The following is a 16,916-nucleotide window of genomic DNA, read 5'->3' as shown; positions in this document are numbered from 1 at the left end:
AGTATTAACAAAAGATGGTGTCCATATGCATTTTCTAATATCTCTAATAATTGGTTAAAAGACTAAAAGTAGATCAGATTAGAATGTCAATCTCAAGCATTCCTTAGGTACAAGAACAATAGTATGAGATACGGTGACATTTTGGGCCTTATTTGCTGTAATTGTTTACATGTTCAGTTCAATGAAATGTTTGGAAACCATGAAAATGGAGCATGGCTAGTCATGAAACAGGGTCAGGGGTACATATGTATAAACAGGATTCCTATGGTGCTTAGTAGTAAAATTAGGCTAAGTCAAAGATCTGCATGTTGAGAATGTATTGATTGTTAACGCTGCCTTGATAAGTGAATACTTATAGACTTCAATAGTAAAATCACAGCGAATTTACTGAATGCAGTGTCTATTATGCATTCTGATAGAATACAGATTGATTAACGCAAGCTGTAAAAATTCATTTTTTCAGGTGGACATTAGCTTTGTGTTGGATTCAAGTTCACTCAGCAGGGCAGATGATGACTTGCATATCAGCATTAATGCAACTTGGTAAGCATTGCTTACTACAGGTTGTTATCTTAGACCTATATCTGAAAAAAAATGAACTGCAGAAAAAATACATTTCATAATTTGCAGAAATTTCACAGAAGTCTAATGTAATTGGGGAACAATATTTCTTTTTGGGGTTGGAAAAATACGGTATGGATACATTCCTCAAATGGGCAAAACTCTTGTACCAAAATGATAGAAAGTGTGCTTGCTGGCATTTGATCATGCTATCTACAGCCAAATGTACTATTCAAGAAAGAAAACCAAACAGTACTCGGGGATGTCAGTAAACGTGATGCATTTCTTTCCTTCTGTAGTGAAAATGAATTAGACCCTGACCTGCTGTCCGATAACAGTGTAGTTTTAGCTTTGGCTCAGAAACACGAAGTCGAACTGAACATTCATGGGTAAGCAAAATTATTTGGAAATGTGTATAGAGTTGTTGCATGATTTCTTATGATTTTGAGCCTGTGGATGTTCTTGTGTGCTCTTTTAATTGCTTAGCCTTAGCTCATTTTTATGGAAAGGCAGTATGAAAGCTTCACAAATGCTGTTTTAACAGGATAACCAGGTAAATTCGGTTTTTGGGCTTTCAACCTTATAGAGGCTTAATGTTGTCCTTATGACTTATAAAGATGGATAGTTGAGATTTATTTGACCTACAAAAGCCCCAATTTCTGAAAAAGATATTAAAAGTGCATAGTAGCTCTTGATCCTCATACAGCTTTTTAATAAATGGAAAAGTTTTGAAACCTGCGTTTATAATATGTATTTAATTTAATTGTAAATATATATTTATTTGCGATTAAACGCATATATAGGAATATGGATGACGGTGTAAAATTCAAGGAATAGGAAGGGATACCAGCATATATTTTTTTTAAAAAAAAGTGCCATACATTTGGTAGAGTGCAGGCGTTTGCAATTTAAAAGGTACCTGCCTTCTTCAGAGAAGGCTGGAAAGTATTCTTGTTGCAAATCTTGCAGAGATAAATATGGTATTGTAGGTAGAACAGTCATACCAAAATAGATGAGTTCTTTTTTGATACTCAAAAGCAAGCTGGATATCTACTAGGACAGTCAATCCCTGCAGATTTCTATCTCATCTTTACCTCTACTCCCTCCTGTACATCTTACAACTTATTTGGAAGGTCACCTTCAAGTTTAGAGGCCACATAGGAAAGCAGGAGGAAGGACAGCAATGAAACTCATGGGAGTTTAATTGGATGTACTGTAACTAAGTTTTCAAAGAAATTATCATATGATTCCCCGTTATTCAATATTTTCTGTTATTTATTTTGAAAAAAAACATTGTTTGTAGGTCTGTGTCTCCAGCATCGTTTATTTATGGGCCCAGTGAAGAAAATTCACCAATTTCTTGCATGGAGGAGACAATCAACGTCACTTTCTATGTATGAACATTATTCTCTACTTTCATTGCCTTTTGGAAATTAAATGAAATTAATTTTTTTAAAAAAATGCTTTTTCTTAACTGAGGTAGATTTGAATCTGGGTCTTCCCAATCTGAGTCCGACATTTAACTTTCTAAAAAGCTGCTTTCTTATCCACTGAAGCTCTGTCCACATTGATCACTCTCTGAGCACTATTCATTTAATTCAGGGGTCTTCAAACTTGACAGCTTTAAGACTTGTGGATTTCAACTTCTAAAATTCCTCCTCCAGTCATGTTAGCTCAGGAATTCTGGGAGTTGAAGCCCACAAGTCTTAAACTTGCCAAGTTTGAAGTTATTGATTTAATTTTACCCATTATGTCACAGTTACTCTATTTTCACAATGAAGGAAGTCATCTCAGTTTTTGAACTATAAGTGCTATTGTGAATTGCTGCCTTTATTATAATGTAGATGTTCCCTTTCAAAAATCGGTGTTAATTTTTTGCTCCATATATTCATTGTTTCAAAAAGACTTTCTTGCTGGAGGAATGGCAAATAAGAGCTATTTTTGTCTCTTCTACCATTGTTTTAATTATTCAATTATGCTTTTCCTGTGGTCTTGCAATATCCTTTAATGCCATTTTGTCTAGCTTAAGTATGCCTTGGACACAGATCTTTTTCTCTGTGTCATATAATGTATGTGGGTATATGACTATATGCATACTTTTGTATTTATTTATTTTGTCATGTTTATGTAGTGCACATTGGAGGTGGTGACCCTTTGATAGCTGAATTTCATTTTAACGCATGCTGATTAGTGTACATTCAAAGTGACAATAAAGTTATTCTAAGTACTAATCTACAAATGTTAAAATATATACAGATGCTTTTGCTTGCAGTATAGTGGAGCATCAGGAACTATGTGTTCAGAATTCAGTGCTTGCAGATGAAGGTTTTTTTAAATTCCAATTGTTTTAAGCTTTGACTGGAGGAAGGTGATAGGCTGCAATAATTCTGACACCAGTTCAGATAAAATACTAATTCAACTCTGGCCTTCTATACACCAAAGGTTAGTAATCCTGGAGTAAGTCTGGCTCCTGATGTAAATCTGCTGATACAGATACCCAATTCTTTTCTACCAAGAGATACCAAGCTGTTTAATATACTTGATGTCAAGGTATGTTTGATTTATTTTCTGGATTTGGAGCATGAAATGTGATATAGCATAACAAATTATTCAATTGTTAGCTTCCTACATAGATCTGCAAGCTTTATGAACGATTGTGATATGCTATCTTTGATGTTTATGATTTAAGAGGAAGAACAAACCAGCAGTGCCATTGGTGGAAAAAGGTGTAAAGCAGCATAGGGGTATGTTACAACAGATTAAGGATAGGCAAAGGGGAGGCTTACGGATCTTTGTTTATTGATGAGTTGCTTTGCCTGCAGAAAACATCATCAGAAAATACTATGAAAGTATATAAATAGATGAATAATTGAATTTCAACACAAAGGATCACAATCTACAAAATAGCGGGTATGATGCAAGACCCGTTTCTTTTGTAGATGCCTCAAGGTCACAAAAAAGTACAAAAAGAACAGGTCTGGTCTCATGACCTGTCATCTTGCAGATTTTGACACACATCCCATCTCAGATGTTCCTGAGAAGGCGTTTGCCTCAAGATTGATGCTACCAGCCTGAAATGTTTGTGGTTCCCTGATCTGGATTTACAGTGTAATTGGCATCTTGCCTTTGAGCTGCCCTGTTCAAGAACAACATATAATTTTAATACGGAAGTAATAAATAATTTACTTTTGCACAACTTCCATAGAAAAGGAAAGAGGGTTAGGTAGGGAGGTTCAAAACTTTTCAAACCCGGGTAAGTTCCAAATTGTCATTTTGAGTTCAAAACAGCTGGTTTGCATTGTTTCAGTCCCTTTGGAAGTGTTCTGAGGTCAAGGCAATGGTTTCACACTCAAAATATTCTCAGCACAAGTGACACAGCTGTTACAACTCAGAACAGTATATTTGGAATTTGAAGCTTTTCTCATGGCTCATATTAGGAGAAAAGACTCCATGATGCTGCATCAACAATAAAATGCAGAAGAAAATACAGTCGGTCATAGAATATTTAAGTTTTTTTCCTGTATAGAATCATCTTTTTTCAATATGGGCATGAAGACATGTTACAGGCACTTTGAGTCCTTATGAATTGTGTTTGTAATCATTGTATGCTTTCCTATCCTATGATATGCCTTAGGAAATCTTGCAAAGGGTTGCAGTTATCCTAGCTCACTTCAAATTGTGAGATGGACGGCAAATAAATTTAATAATAAAAATATAAAACAGCTGTCTTTATAAAACTATATCCCCTTTTCTTCACTGTATCCTCATGTCCCAAGATATTTAAAGACATGAATTAAAGAATGGGTCAAATTTAGGCAGTATTAAAGCTTAGCTATAAGCTTGTTCTTCCCAGTATTACATGAATTTGTTTTATTTTAATTTAGGAATGTTTTATTAAAATGGAAATTTTTTACTGAGCTGATTCGTTTATGTTGTTATATGCAATGTTTACAAATGTCTTTGGTATCAAAATGTAAGACAATTATGATTTTGCTCGTTTGCAGACTACTGATGGACAGTGTACCTATGAAAATCATAGGAGAGACTGTATTTTACCAGAAGAACAAGGAAATATGGTGCAAGATCTTATTACATTCCTCACAAAACTTGACAATAGGCCACTGGTAAATTTCACTGGTTTTTTTTTTTTTTTACTGATTTGTTAAAGCTGTAATATTGTCCTATTGAATATTTCTGCCTTATAAGCAGAATTTTCAGAACCACAGAGCAGCTTGATTATGCTAACGTAATTTATGCCTCATTTCAGTGTTAAGCTATATGGGAACAAGTCACATTACACACAAGGGCATTTATTTACCAAAAGACATAAACTGGTTCTGTTAGGAATTCAACAGTTGGAAACAAACTTATAAAGACTTAAGGAAAAGGACAGTAACCCTTGCTGAGGCTTCATTATTGTTAAAATTTGAAAGCTTAAAGGCTCATATTCAAAACAGCTGACAAGTGATAATCAGTGCCGCCTTCTAAAGGTCTTTCTTGACATGAATTAGAAATACATTACTATCAAGGCTTTACGCCATCTAATGCTTACATGTGAGGCTTTTTCAGAAAGCCAGATTAACTTGTTTTCTTCCAGACAGGAGTTGGCGGAAGATAGCTCAGCAAAACACCCATTCTGTCTACACAAACAATACCATCTCTGTCTCAGTGGTTCTTCTCCTAAGAAACAATGTGCTGGGTGGATAGGTTTACCTGCCCAGGGAAAACAGCAGCTACCTATTGCTCTCCATGTTGCAAAGGTTATAATGCTGAGTTTGTCAGAGCCTGACCAGCTGAAAGGGAGAGCTCTGCTTTACTGGGAAGAAGCCTCTATCAGGGTCTGGGTCTCTTGCATCCACCAGTCACCCAATCACAACTGTTAGGGCAGGGTTATCAAACTCACGGCCCACGGGCTGGATGCATCACATGCTGGCCACGCCTACACCTGGTTTAGCAAAGGCGGGAAAAGTCGCCCTACGTCACATGATGCCATCATGATGATGCGAGTTTGACACCCCTGCACCCCCTTGTTGCATTTGCAACAAAACAAAGTATCTATGGGGAGAGCTGTCAGGTAGCATGCGAAATGTGAGGCAGTGCCCTGTCAACTTCTTAGAGCACTTGTTTCAGTTCATGAATTGGAGAGAACCATGATGTTAAATTCCTAGATTACTCATGCAACACACCAAAGCAGGAGCAATTGCTCCTTGCCCGTCCTGCTGACCCCAAGTCCCTGTCTTTTGGTGGATAGTTGTAATGGTACGTAGGGATGACCTTGGAAGACAGGGCAATAAGACTCAGCCAATGAAACAGTCATATAAAAGTCAGCTTATCCCACAGCAGGAATATGTGGGGCAGGAGGCTTAGAAAAGACCCTAATTTGGGGGCTATAAAGGAGATAGGGGGAGAGAAGCACTTTCATATTTGCAAGTTTATGTTAAAATAACTTATAATAAAGTAGAATTAGATCACCCGGTGATGGTTCCCGTCTGGTATATCTCATAAGGCTGGCAGTAGTGGAGATAGCATTGACTTCAGCCACCTGCCATTTCATGCAATCTGCCAACAGGTTAGGTGGGGGATTGAGGAAGGAGTAAATTGGACTTCAAAAAAATCATATTCTACCCACTGTACAATTGTCTGTCAGCTACTACTGTATAGAGGGGCGGGGATGTCTGCACTCGCTAAAAGCAAACAATAATTGCTGGGAAGATCACACCATGTTGTATCTTCATCTCAACCACTGCCAAAGCATGACATGCACATAGCAAAACTTGTTGGAAACACATGGCCAACCATCTTAAAATTCAGGTTCAAAAGAAGGACCTGAGCTTCAGAAAAACCTGAAGTAAATTGGTCTGGAATTGACTGAAAATTTGCATCATGCAGAAGCATCTCCTTCAGAAAGTTATTCAAAAATCCTCAAGCTGGATTTAAGGGCACATGTAAATGTGCCTATGTTAGCTATTGCTTATGAGCTAATGTGATTCATGGGATAAGCGATGAATCCCATATTCTTTTCTAATTTGAGAAAGCCTGGAGTCAAAAATTAATTATATATTCCAGTTGAGGTACAAACATATTTATGCTTTATTGTTCATATATATTTATGTGCTGCACTCACTTTACACTGTATAATAATTTTTATATTTTTTCTCCTAAAGTTTTGTATGAAGAATGATCAACTGTGTTGGCAAACATTTTGCAAATTTGGAGACATGGAGAGTGGAAAGGAATCAACTGTTCATGTGCATCTCGAGGCAACACCTTCACTATTAAGCATAGTAAATATTTTAATCTTTATGCTACCATACTGAAGGATGTGTAATCATATTCTTTAAATGTAAGAGAACCACAAAGAAAATGTCATATTTCAATAGGTTAAGTTGCTTAATATTCAATAGATTAATTAGTTGCTTAATAATCTTTCTCTGAATGTTGAAGAGCGTTTAATTTTGAGTAGGCTTAGTCCTATGTTGATTCTCTATCTTACCTCCTTAGCCTCACTTACTATTTCATATAATTTTTTATTTGAACCCTTACAAAGCAGTTGTTTTAAAATGTTTTTTTTTTACTTCTTAAAAATAGGATGAAGCTTCAGTGCTTACCTTTGAGATAAAGGGAGAAGTTTCAGCAGATCAAAATCCCAAAGTTATTGAACTCCACAAAAATAAGCAAACCACTCATGTAAGTATTATTTGAGAGTCAGATAGTGAAGGAAACACTGGACAACTTGAGTATTAACCCAGACCTGCTTGAAATTATTTTCTAACCCAAGGCATGATTTAGCATTCATTTGGTATTAGTTCTTGTATTATTTCAGCATCCAATGCCTATTCTGCTACATCTAAACCAAGGGCTGTTGTGAAAAAGCACATTATGTTGTTTACATCTATTTGCAAGAAAGCCTCATTTGCAGTGCCATAAACATATTTTATTGCATGATTATTTCATCAGAAATTATGCTGTAATCAGAATTAAAGCATGCCTTTGAAATCAGTGGCATTTGACTTCTGTGAGAGCACTTTTATATATCTACCTTGAAGATAAACAAGACCCAGCTCAAAATCAAACTGTACTTCTGTGAGAAGTGAAACGAAGTCCTCCTATTCCAAATATGTGTTTCTACCTGCAGTAACTATGTGTGTTTTATTTTCTACAGGTCATTTTGGAGGGACGTCATAACCAGAAGACAAAACATAGTGTCAGTGTTCTGCTTATTGCAATAGGTTCCCTATTTGGAATTACTTTGCTTTTGCTTCTTGTATTATTTTTATGGAAGGTATGTATTTCAGCATTAATCTACACACTGGTGCATTTTAATGGGTTGGCTAGATATCTATCCAAAAGGGGAAAAAAATTACTTTTCTAAACACTAACAGAAATCTGCAGTGTTCTCTAGAACACACAGCTTTTGCTATGATTTCTAATTGGCATTCGGGTTTTTATGTAGCTTGTTACACTTTAATGTGATTTGGGGTTATTGACAGCATAAAATGAGCAGAGAATTCCAATAGCAATTTGGACAGATGACAAGGGGAGGGAGAAATGAGGCTTTGGAATTTATGGGAAAAACTGGTAATCAGATATAACTCAAGAGATTTTAGGTTGCCTGACTTCCCAAATAAAGAGCTCTGGTTTCATTTTAAACACTTTTTACTTGGTTCATGGGATCCTCCTGCTGGATGAAATGTGTCTGTTTTTTTAATGTAAAAAATAAGTTTTATTCAGGATGTTTAAACTTTGGGGTGTATTTTGTGTATAGCTGAACCTTGGTATATTAAAGCAATGGGTAATGTTCTTTTTCTAAAATATAAATATGCATACGTATTAGTGCTTTGAAATTGCAAACTTTGTAACTATTTTTGGAACTCTGTATTCCAGGTGGGATTCTTCAAAAGAAAATACAAACGTTTTCCTGAGGAAAGAAATGGAAGTGAAAGTTTGGAGTTTTTTAAACATATTCACAATAATAGCTTAGAGTAGGACGTTTGGTAGAACTTAAGAACTATCTGCTACAAGACCTGTGAAGTCTTAAGCCCCCATATCATATGTGAAAGGAATAGCCATCAAAACGGGCTTCCAAAAGCACAAATCATAGAAAACTGAAGGATAAACATATTCAAGACTTCTAATCAAAAGGAAAGAAAAAGTCAAAATGCAAGCACAAGGAAACACTAGGAATTGCTCCTTGCTTTTTAAAAAGGACTTGAGAAGGAGCATTGTACTAATCATACTTGAATCGCGAATGTAGAACCTTGCTTCCCAAAACATTGCAGTGTCACGAGGATGCTAAATTAGACCAGTTTTAGTCTCCACACAATGTAGACCTGTGCTGTCTCCTTCTAGCTCCTAAAGTGAAACCAGTGACATATTTTTTTTTTAGATTTGCAAATTTAGTGGCTGCTGACAATTTTTATTCTACTTTCTCCACCTTGCTCTGGAAATACTGGGAACGTCCAGTTAAAAATGCACTGACGACGTCTCCTCAAATTGTGACAAACCATTTGCAACCAAATTGCCAAGCTTGGAATTCAAACCAACAGCCTAATTACCAACTCGAGTTACTAATACTCAAAACACATTTCAAGAACAACTATGGCTATATATAGGATCTTTTCAATGAAAGGAGAGAGGCAATTTTTTAATGGAAGGTGAACAACATACGATTTTGGATGTCCTCACCATTGTATTTTTTCAGACTTACTATGCAACTAATTCTGGAATATTAGCACACACTATTAGTAGGGACCCTACTAAGAGAAAAGGTTCCTTGGCAGAGATTGAGGGTGTCAGGTCAGTGGAGAGGAAGAAATTAAGTTGGTTTGTGAGCTCTTCCTATGTATCTTGAACTGAAAAACCAAATGATAGAATAGAGCTTTGGGCTCAAGGTCTATGAGATTTTTGTTGTGCGACTCTCAACCATGTTTTGAGGATTCTACCTGGCTGGGTTGAAGAAGTCCTCCCATTGTGCAAAATCAGGGAAATGGCAGTTACCACTTCTTCTTATGCAATCATTTTATTTATTTTTGTATTTTGAAGAAATAGAATCTTTGCCTAATTTTTAGACAAATGTACTTTCTTGCACACATTATACAGGTTCAGAATGTTTAGCATAAGACTTAAGGAGATGGTAAAGTACTGCACTTTAACCCCAAGGTGATTATTAATTGAACAAAACAGTCTATGATATCAGTTGTACCTATGGTATCAGTTGTCACGGCAGTGTCATGTGACGTATTGGGACTTTTCCCCCCTTCATTAAACCAGGCATGGGCATGGCCAGTGCATGACACATCCAGCCCATGGGCCGGAATTTGACAGCCCTGCATTAAAGCATTAAAAAGACTCTGATTTTTTTTTTAAAAAAGATGTTTTATCACTGTATAACCCTACACTGTAAAAAAGATCAATCACCAAGAAATAAAATATTAAATAAAATGAAACATGAAGCTGTCAAAGTATTGCAGATATTTGAATTCATCCCTAAATGTACAATTTTTGTGACATCAGTATTTTTAAAGTGAATATTTACAAACATCAAAAATATTAGCAATTAGACTTTCCCTATATAATTTACTTATGAAGGCTGGTATTTACAATGTGCCATTTAACTCTTTGGAAAGCCTAAGAAGACTTATTTTAAAATGAACACTTTTGTTTAAAATGAACAGCTTATTTTCTGACAATCTTTCTTACACCCTGTATGTTAACAATGTAAATTTATCACTGTAATTTGTTTACCAATCTTTCGTATAGAGGCTGCAAACCTCTGCATTAGACATAAATAAATGTTTGTATGGTTTTTCCCATCTTAAAAGGAATTAAGTCCTACTGGAACTACTGCAGTGTGATCCAGGTCTCCTTGAGGAACTTCAGCTGATACAAAATACAGAAACAGAGTTTGTAAATGATGTTGGCTATTTGGCACATATGACACCATTGCTTCAGGGACTGCAATGGTTGCTAGTATGCTTCTGTGTGCAATTCAAGGTGCTGGTTGTCACCTTTAAAGCCCTTCATGAGATTTAACTGAAGGACTGTCTTCTCCAATTGTTCCTGCCCAATCTGATCCAACAGGATGGGTATGTTCCGGGTCCTGTCAGCCAAGGAATGTCACCATGAGATGTGCCTTTTTTGCCATAGCCACCTCCTGAGATTAGGATGCCCCCAATCTTGCTGGCCTTCTGGAAGGCCTTGAAGATCTAGCAATGAGCCTGGGCCTCATATCCCAAGTATGGTAATGTTGACATTGACAGATTATATCATCTCTTGGTTTCTGTTTGTATTTCATTTCAATAGTGTTTAATCATTGTTAGCCATGCAGACAATGAGATGGGTAGCTATACAAATTGAGTAAATGATTTAATTTCAGGGTAGAGCTGGAAGGTATCTTTGAGGTCTTTTAGTCCAATCCCCTGATTGATCAAGAGACTCTATACCATTTCAAATAGGTGGCTGTCCAGTCTCTTAAAAACCTCCAGTGATGAAGCACCTACAACTTCTGAAGGCACGCTGCTCCACTGGTTAATTGCTCTCACCATTAGGAAGTCTGTGAGTTTTAGGTTGCTTCTCTCCATTATAATTTCCATTGCTTCTTGTCCTGTCCACTGGTGCTTTGGAAAATAAGTCGACCCATTCTTCTTTGCGGCAGCTTCTCAAATATTGGAATACTGCTATCATGTCCTTCCTAGTCTGTCTTTTCTCAAGATTATCCATACCCAAATCCTGCAACCGTTCTTCATGTTTTTGTCTCCAGACCTTTAATCATCCTAGTTGCTCTTCTCTGTACTTTTTCCAAAGTCTCAACATCTTTTTTGATAATGTGACCAAAACTGGATCCAACTGGATACTTCATGTGATTGTGATTCTATGCCTCTGTTTATACAACCAAGAATTATATTAGCTTTTTTGGCTATTTGGCTATAAGTCATCCACTAGGATTCCAAGGTCCCACTCAGTTACTGTTTTTGAGACAAGGTTTCATCTAATCTATACTTGTACCTTTGGTTTTTCTGGCCTAAATACAAAACCTTGCTGTTCTCCATATTAAATTTCATTTTGTTGGATAGAGCCTATTGTTCAATTCTGCCAAGATCTTTTTGGAACCTGCGCTTGTCTTCTAGATTGTTTGAGTATTCCTGCAAGTTTAGTGCAAATTTGATGAGTTCCCTTCCATTCCTTCATCTAAGTCATTTATGTTGTTATTTATGTTTATTTTAAATAAAATACTAGGGCTGTAATAAACCTGTGAAAGTCTTCCTTGTGAATGGAACCAGGTATGAAACTCCTTTCTTGAAATTATTAAAGCAGGCAAGTCTTTCAGGAACTGATCCCATGTTACTTTTCTTTTGCATGAAATGGATGTTTATGCAGAGACAACTGGGAGCAGCTGGATGAAAAAGAGGCAGCTGAGTTAATCATTAAAGAGTGCACTGAATACAGTCCCATTTATTATGGAACCCCTCTTTCAAAGATACTGCACATCCCCAGTGATGTTAATAATTCTCTATGTGTTAGTCAGAAAGCCGGTTTGATGTAGTGGTTCTAGCCCTGCCTTAGACACAAAGCCAGCTGGGTGACCTTGGGACAGTCACTTTCAGCCCTAGGAAGGAGACAATGACAACCCTCTTTTGAAAAACCTTGCCAAGAAAACAGTCCAGAAAGAGTCCAAGAACTGGGCACAATTGAACAAAAGAAAATTCTAACCACACAGCAAGCAGGGAATAGACTTTGTAGCCCAGAGTAATGGACACAGATAGAGTATGTATTTTAATAGTTACAACAGAGAGAAATAACATGCAGTGAAGACATCTTATGTTTCCAGGATATGGTCATCTTCCAAATAATGTACTTTTTACAAAACGAAACAATGCAAAGAATGTGCTTTTGCTGGATTTTATTTACGAATGAATTAGATAAGGAAGAGAGGCTTAATATAAGACCACAATGTACAAACACACTGATTTCTATTTCAAAAACCAGCCAAAATCTACCAAATTATTAACCATTGAAACTATGTTGACATGTCTAGTTGATATGCCAACTTTTATTTTCTCATATAAAATCATTTCAATTTATAGCTAAGTATTTTAGTATTTGCTTTAAAGAACAAACTGAAAAATATTCTTGGTTAGTAGTATGCAGATCTATTTCAATTTTAAAAAGGGTAATATATTATTAACTCACTTCATTCTTTAATTTGTGAATTAGAAAGGAATCCTTTAAGATGTTCTAAAAGGGTCAGGTGACTGCCCAGTTTAATGGAATAGATCCATTTGTTATAATCAACTATTAGAAGACCTGAACCCAATCTAGAACTGATCAAGAGGCAAAACTCAGTGATAGAAAACTGGCTGTGTTCAACTGAATTTTTGTTTTGCCTTCAGTACAATGCTTTCCAAACTTCCCTTCATTACCTCAAAACTGCTTATCATAAAGTTTTTTTTTACCCAATGTAGGTTAAATCCTTTTAATTTATTTAAACATCCCTGATGTGATTGAGTAATGGGTTTATGGGTAATTACCTAAAGGGGGAAAAAAACACAACCAATTTGGGCAGCAATGCTTTAGTTTCTCGTGGAGCTACGGTACATCACATTCTTTCAGATTGCTAGATTTCCATGAAATAGTTTGAACAGCCCTGGTATAGTATGGGTATGATGTTTTAAGTCAGATCATTCCCTGTGCAGAGGACACCATCCACTTGGGGGCAGTCAGTGAATTTTTTCCTCCTCCCATCACTTTGACCTAGCTGCCTGAAAAATGTTGGTTAGGAATAAATACCAAAAACAAGTTACAGACTCGAACCCACAATAATTTTAAAACTGAAAGAACTGACTTCCCCAAAGTCAGTTACATTATAATTACAGTTACATCTACATTATTTGTCTAAAATTGGACAGGCAATCTCCCCTAATTATTTAACATTCCTGAAAATTTGTGTGTGATTTGCATACAAAACCCAAAACAGGAATCACAAAATATGCCTCAATCCAACCTGAAGGTAAAAGTGATAGCATTTGTCCCAATAAGAAAGTGGGTATTTCCCCATGACTCTGAACTTCGTTCTGAGTTGAATCGTGCATATTATTAACTTGAATAATCCGAGCTTCCATATTCTTTATGCTATTTTTGTCATACAAATATGATTGGGATGGAAAGGTAATCTTTTTTCATAGATCATTTCTAAATACAACTGCAGGATTCTTCCAGATTATCCAAAATAACATTTCCTCCATACAGATTAATCAACTGAGGATGTACCCTGAAAATGCAAGAAACACAGAAAAAAAATTATCTCATTACTGCTTTATATGAACGTGTACTTTTTGTTCATATGTTTTGGGGAAAAAAATACCGTAGATGTATAGAAAAAAATAGAAGAAAAATACTTTCCACTATAGTCTTCTTCACACAAATGGGAGTCCAATTTGGGGAAATATTTGTGTGTAATTTATTTGTATAACAAATAAGTTGAGGAAAATGGAACTGATGGCACCAAAGCATGGATGTATTGCTGAGTTGCAGAGAATTTGATAGTTATTTTATGTGTTTTTATTTTAAGTTGTAACTCAAATTAGTTTCAGCCACATTTCTCAACTTTTTGACAGGCTTTAAACAGAATGCAGCAAGTACAGGTGGTCCTCGACTTACAACAGTTCATTCAGTGACCATTTGAAGTTACAACAGCACTGAAAAAAGTGACTTATGACTGTTTTTCACAGTTACAACCTTTGCAACATCCAAATTCAGCTGCTTGGCAACTGGTTCATACTTATGACCATTGCTGTGTCCTGAGGTCATGGGATCTTTTGCAACCTTCTGACAAGCAAAGTCAATGGAGAAGCCAGATTCACTTAACCACTGTGTTTCTAACTTAACAGCTGCAGTGATTTACTTAACTATGGCAAGAAAGGTCATAAAATGAGGCAAAATTCACTTAACAAATGTTTCACTTCGCAACATAAATGTTAGGCTAAATTGCAGTCGTAAGTCAAGGACTACCTGTATACATAAAGTCTAAATGGACAATAAACTTACCTTCAGATATATTTCCAACCAGCAAGGATATACATAAACACATAATGTTTGATTTAAAAAACTTATTGATTGGAAAATAGCACTGAGATATTTGTTACCTGACATTAAGTTCTAAACTGACATTTTCAATATATGTATCATAAAGGATTGGCATGCCAAAATGTCTTGCCTAATCTTGTACACTTTGCAGGTGGATATGCTGGTATCAGACAATAAAAACCATAAACTCTAAAATTCAAGTCTATAGATTACAGATTGCATTTGGATAGATCTGCTTATATGCAAATATGACAGAAATGTCAGAGGGAGATAGGCATGATTCTGTTTTTTACAGGATGGTCTTTGCGTCAAATGTAAGATTTGGCTATGGTCCAAGAAGAGAAGTAGGCCATCATATAGCAGTGGACATAAAAATATATTATTGAGAAACTTTAAAGGGACAAGCCACCTAAATACTCCAACTCTGTCATTATTCCTAGATCTTCTTAGGGAAAATATCCTTCTGCAAGAAATTAGAACCAAACACTGGCTCAATGTGAATGTTTTCATTATCCAGTGTAGAATGTGGAAATATACCATACAAAACTTATGCTAAACTAAAAGGAATTACCAACACTTCTTGTTCAAACATGACAAAATGTAATCCTACCGGATATGAACTTCTGTTGCCCATTCCACTAAATCTCCATCTATATTCCAGGGATAAGTATTTTCTTCAGAACCTGTACAATTTAGATTATCTGCAGGGATATGTTTCATTCCAATCCTTGGACAGACTTTTACTTCTTCAACAATATAAGTATCAATAAAAGGAAAGCTGAACTAAAATACAAAGCATAAATACAGCAGCTGAAAAATTTGGTATCTGCAAATGTTTGTCATATGTCTGCTTCCATTACAGAATGGAAAACTAATGCTAGAAGACAAAAGAATATATCTCTGAACATTTTAGCATTCTTACAGAAAATCTGAATGGGCTTTGAAATGGAATTTGCAAAACGAAGTTTTAATGTTAAAAAATTATTCTACATTTTGCTATGTGATTTATTTTTTTTCTGTTGATTGCCACCATTCTGCAGCATTGGTAAAATCAAGAATTAAAACTTAAATGGTATTTCACCCAAACACATCGTAGGAAAACATGTATATGCTTAATTCTGCATTGGACCATCCTTAGTTCATCCTTGGATACCAGGCTTATAGTATTGTGGCATTATTGTGAACCATGCTGAACACCCATAAATCCTAATCTATATTTCCCAAACTGTAAAGGGATGATCCTTGGTACTTATTAACCAACAACTGTGATACATCCCATTGTGAAAAGAGGTTCAGATTCTTCCCACCTCTCCCTGAAATCCAAACCAAATATACTGTGTTGAATAAATGCTGGGTAGAAGTGTTTGCTACCACATTTTGTATCAATTATCTGGAACATGTTTACATGATTGTAGTAAACCATAATCTCCGAGAGTCTCTCTTTTGGTTCTTCCTATCACTAGCAGCAACTTCAAAAATATGGAAACTCAAACTTGTTTTCATCAATATAGCTATCTACATAAAACAATTCAATAATCAGAAGCCAAGGACAAATCAAGGCTTCTGTTTCAATTTGTTGTGAGAATGATAAGCTGAAGTATTGTATATGGTTCAGATATCAAAATAAAAAACTATGGAAGGAAATAAAATGATTATCTAGTCACTTCCATTTTCAAGGAAGAGCTATACACTGTAGGACTTGACTAACTGTGAATGTGTGCAAGTGAAAATAAAAATAAAAAAACTATCTACAAAAAGTAACAAGCCTTCTCTTGCCCCAAATATAGCACCATCTATAGTTAAATATAGCATTTGGGATTTTAAAAAAAATCAGTTTAGCAGATTTGTACTGTAGTACCTCCTGTATATAAGAACCATTTATAATAAAACTACAACAGATGGACAGAAATAGGCTAATCGGCCTTAGTCTGGTGATTTTCAAAATCAGAAAAAGGTAGGCTAATGTATTCTGACAGGAAGTTTAAGTCTCTTTACAAAAGCATTAAACTCTTATATCATGAATTTACTTCCACCTTAAATCTTTGTAATGGTTTGATAATGTAATCGTTTTATTACATTATCATTTGTTCTCTGACTTTTGATGAATGCAGCTGCTAAGAAAATTTGAATAAAATAATGTCAGTTTGCAAATGCAAGAGTAACCCTTTACCTGGTTTTTCAGACTAGCATATCTTTTCAAATGTCTAATGAATTCTTGCCGGGAAGTATTCCTTACAGTTATAAGAGCTATGCTTCCATCATCCAATCTAGAA

General features: G+C 35.7%; 2 protein-coding genes across 6 annotated transcripts in view; one reads left to right on the top strand and one right to left on the bottom strand.

Annotated features, from left to right (window-relative positions):
* Window positions 1–11,808, top strand: part of ITGA4 (integrin subunit alpha 4) — a 51,619-nt gene extending 39,811 nt beyond the window's left edge. For all 3 annotated transcript variants that reach the window (XM_087919864.1, XM_026696960.2, XM_087919865.1), the window contains 9 exons: window positions 464–543; window positions 861–950; window positions 1,865–1,955; window positions 3,004–3,111; window positions 4,566–4,685; window positions 6,726–6,845; window positions 7,150–7,248; window positions 7,724–7,843; window positions 8,446–11,808. In XM_087919864.1, the coding sequence (XP_087775990.1) occupies window positions 464–543; window positions 861–950; window positions 1,865–1,955; window positions 3,004–3,111; window positions 4,566–4,685; window positions 6,726–6,845; window positions 7,150–7,248; window positions 7,724–7,843; window positions 8,446–8,547 (930 nt within the window). In that variant the 3' untranslated portion in view covers window positions 8,548–11,808. The remainder of the gene's footprint in view (window positions 1–463; window positions 544–860; window positions 951–1,864; window positions 1,956–3,003; window positions 3,112–4,565; window positions 4,686–6,725; window positions 6,846–7,149; window positions 7,249–7,723; window positions 7,844–8,445) is intronic.
* Window positions 11,809–12,445: 637 nt separating this feature from the next.
* The window catches only part of CERKL (CERK like autophagy regulator), a 48,457-nt gene continuing 43,986 nt past the window's right edge, over window positions 12,446–16,916 (bottom strand). For all 3 annotated transcript variants that reach the window (XM_087919866.1, XM_087919867.1, XM_026696959.2), the window contains 3 exons: window positions 16,814–16,910; window positions 15,254–15,426; window positions 12,446–13,828 (listed from right to left, as the gene is read on the bottom strand). In XM_087919866.1, coding sequence (XP_087775992.1) covers window positions 13,750–13,828; window positions 15,254–15,426; window positions 16,814–16,910 — 349 coding nt within the window. In that variant the 3' untranslated portion in view covers window positions 12,446–13,749. The remainder of the gene's footprint in view (window positions 13,829–15,253; window positions 15,427–16,813; window positions 16,911–16,916) is intronic.

This window comes from Pseudonaja textilis, chromosome 1 (genome assembly GCF_049901715.1).
Source record: "Pseudonaja textilis isolate UNSWEBS1 chromosome 1, rPseTex1.2, whole genome shotgun sequence".
Classification (NCBI taxonomy): Eukaryota; Metazoa; Chordata; class Lepidosauria; order Squamata; family Elapidae; genus Pseudonaja; species Pseudonaja textilis.
This window is presented reverse-complemented; position numbering and strand designations above follow the sequence as displayed.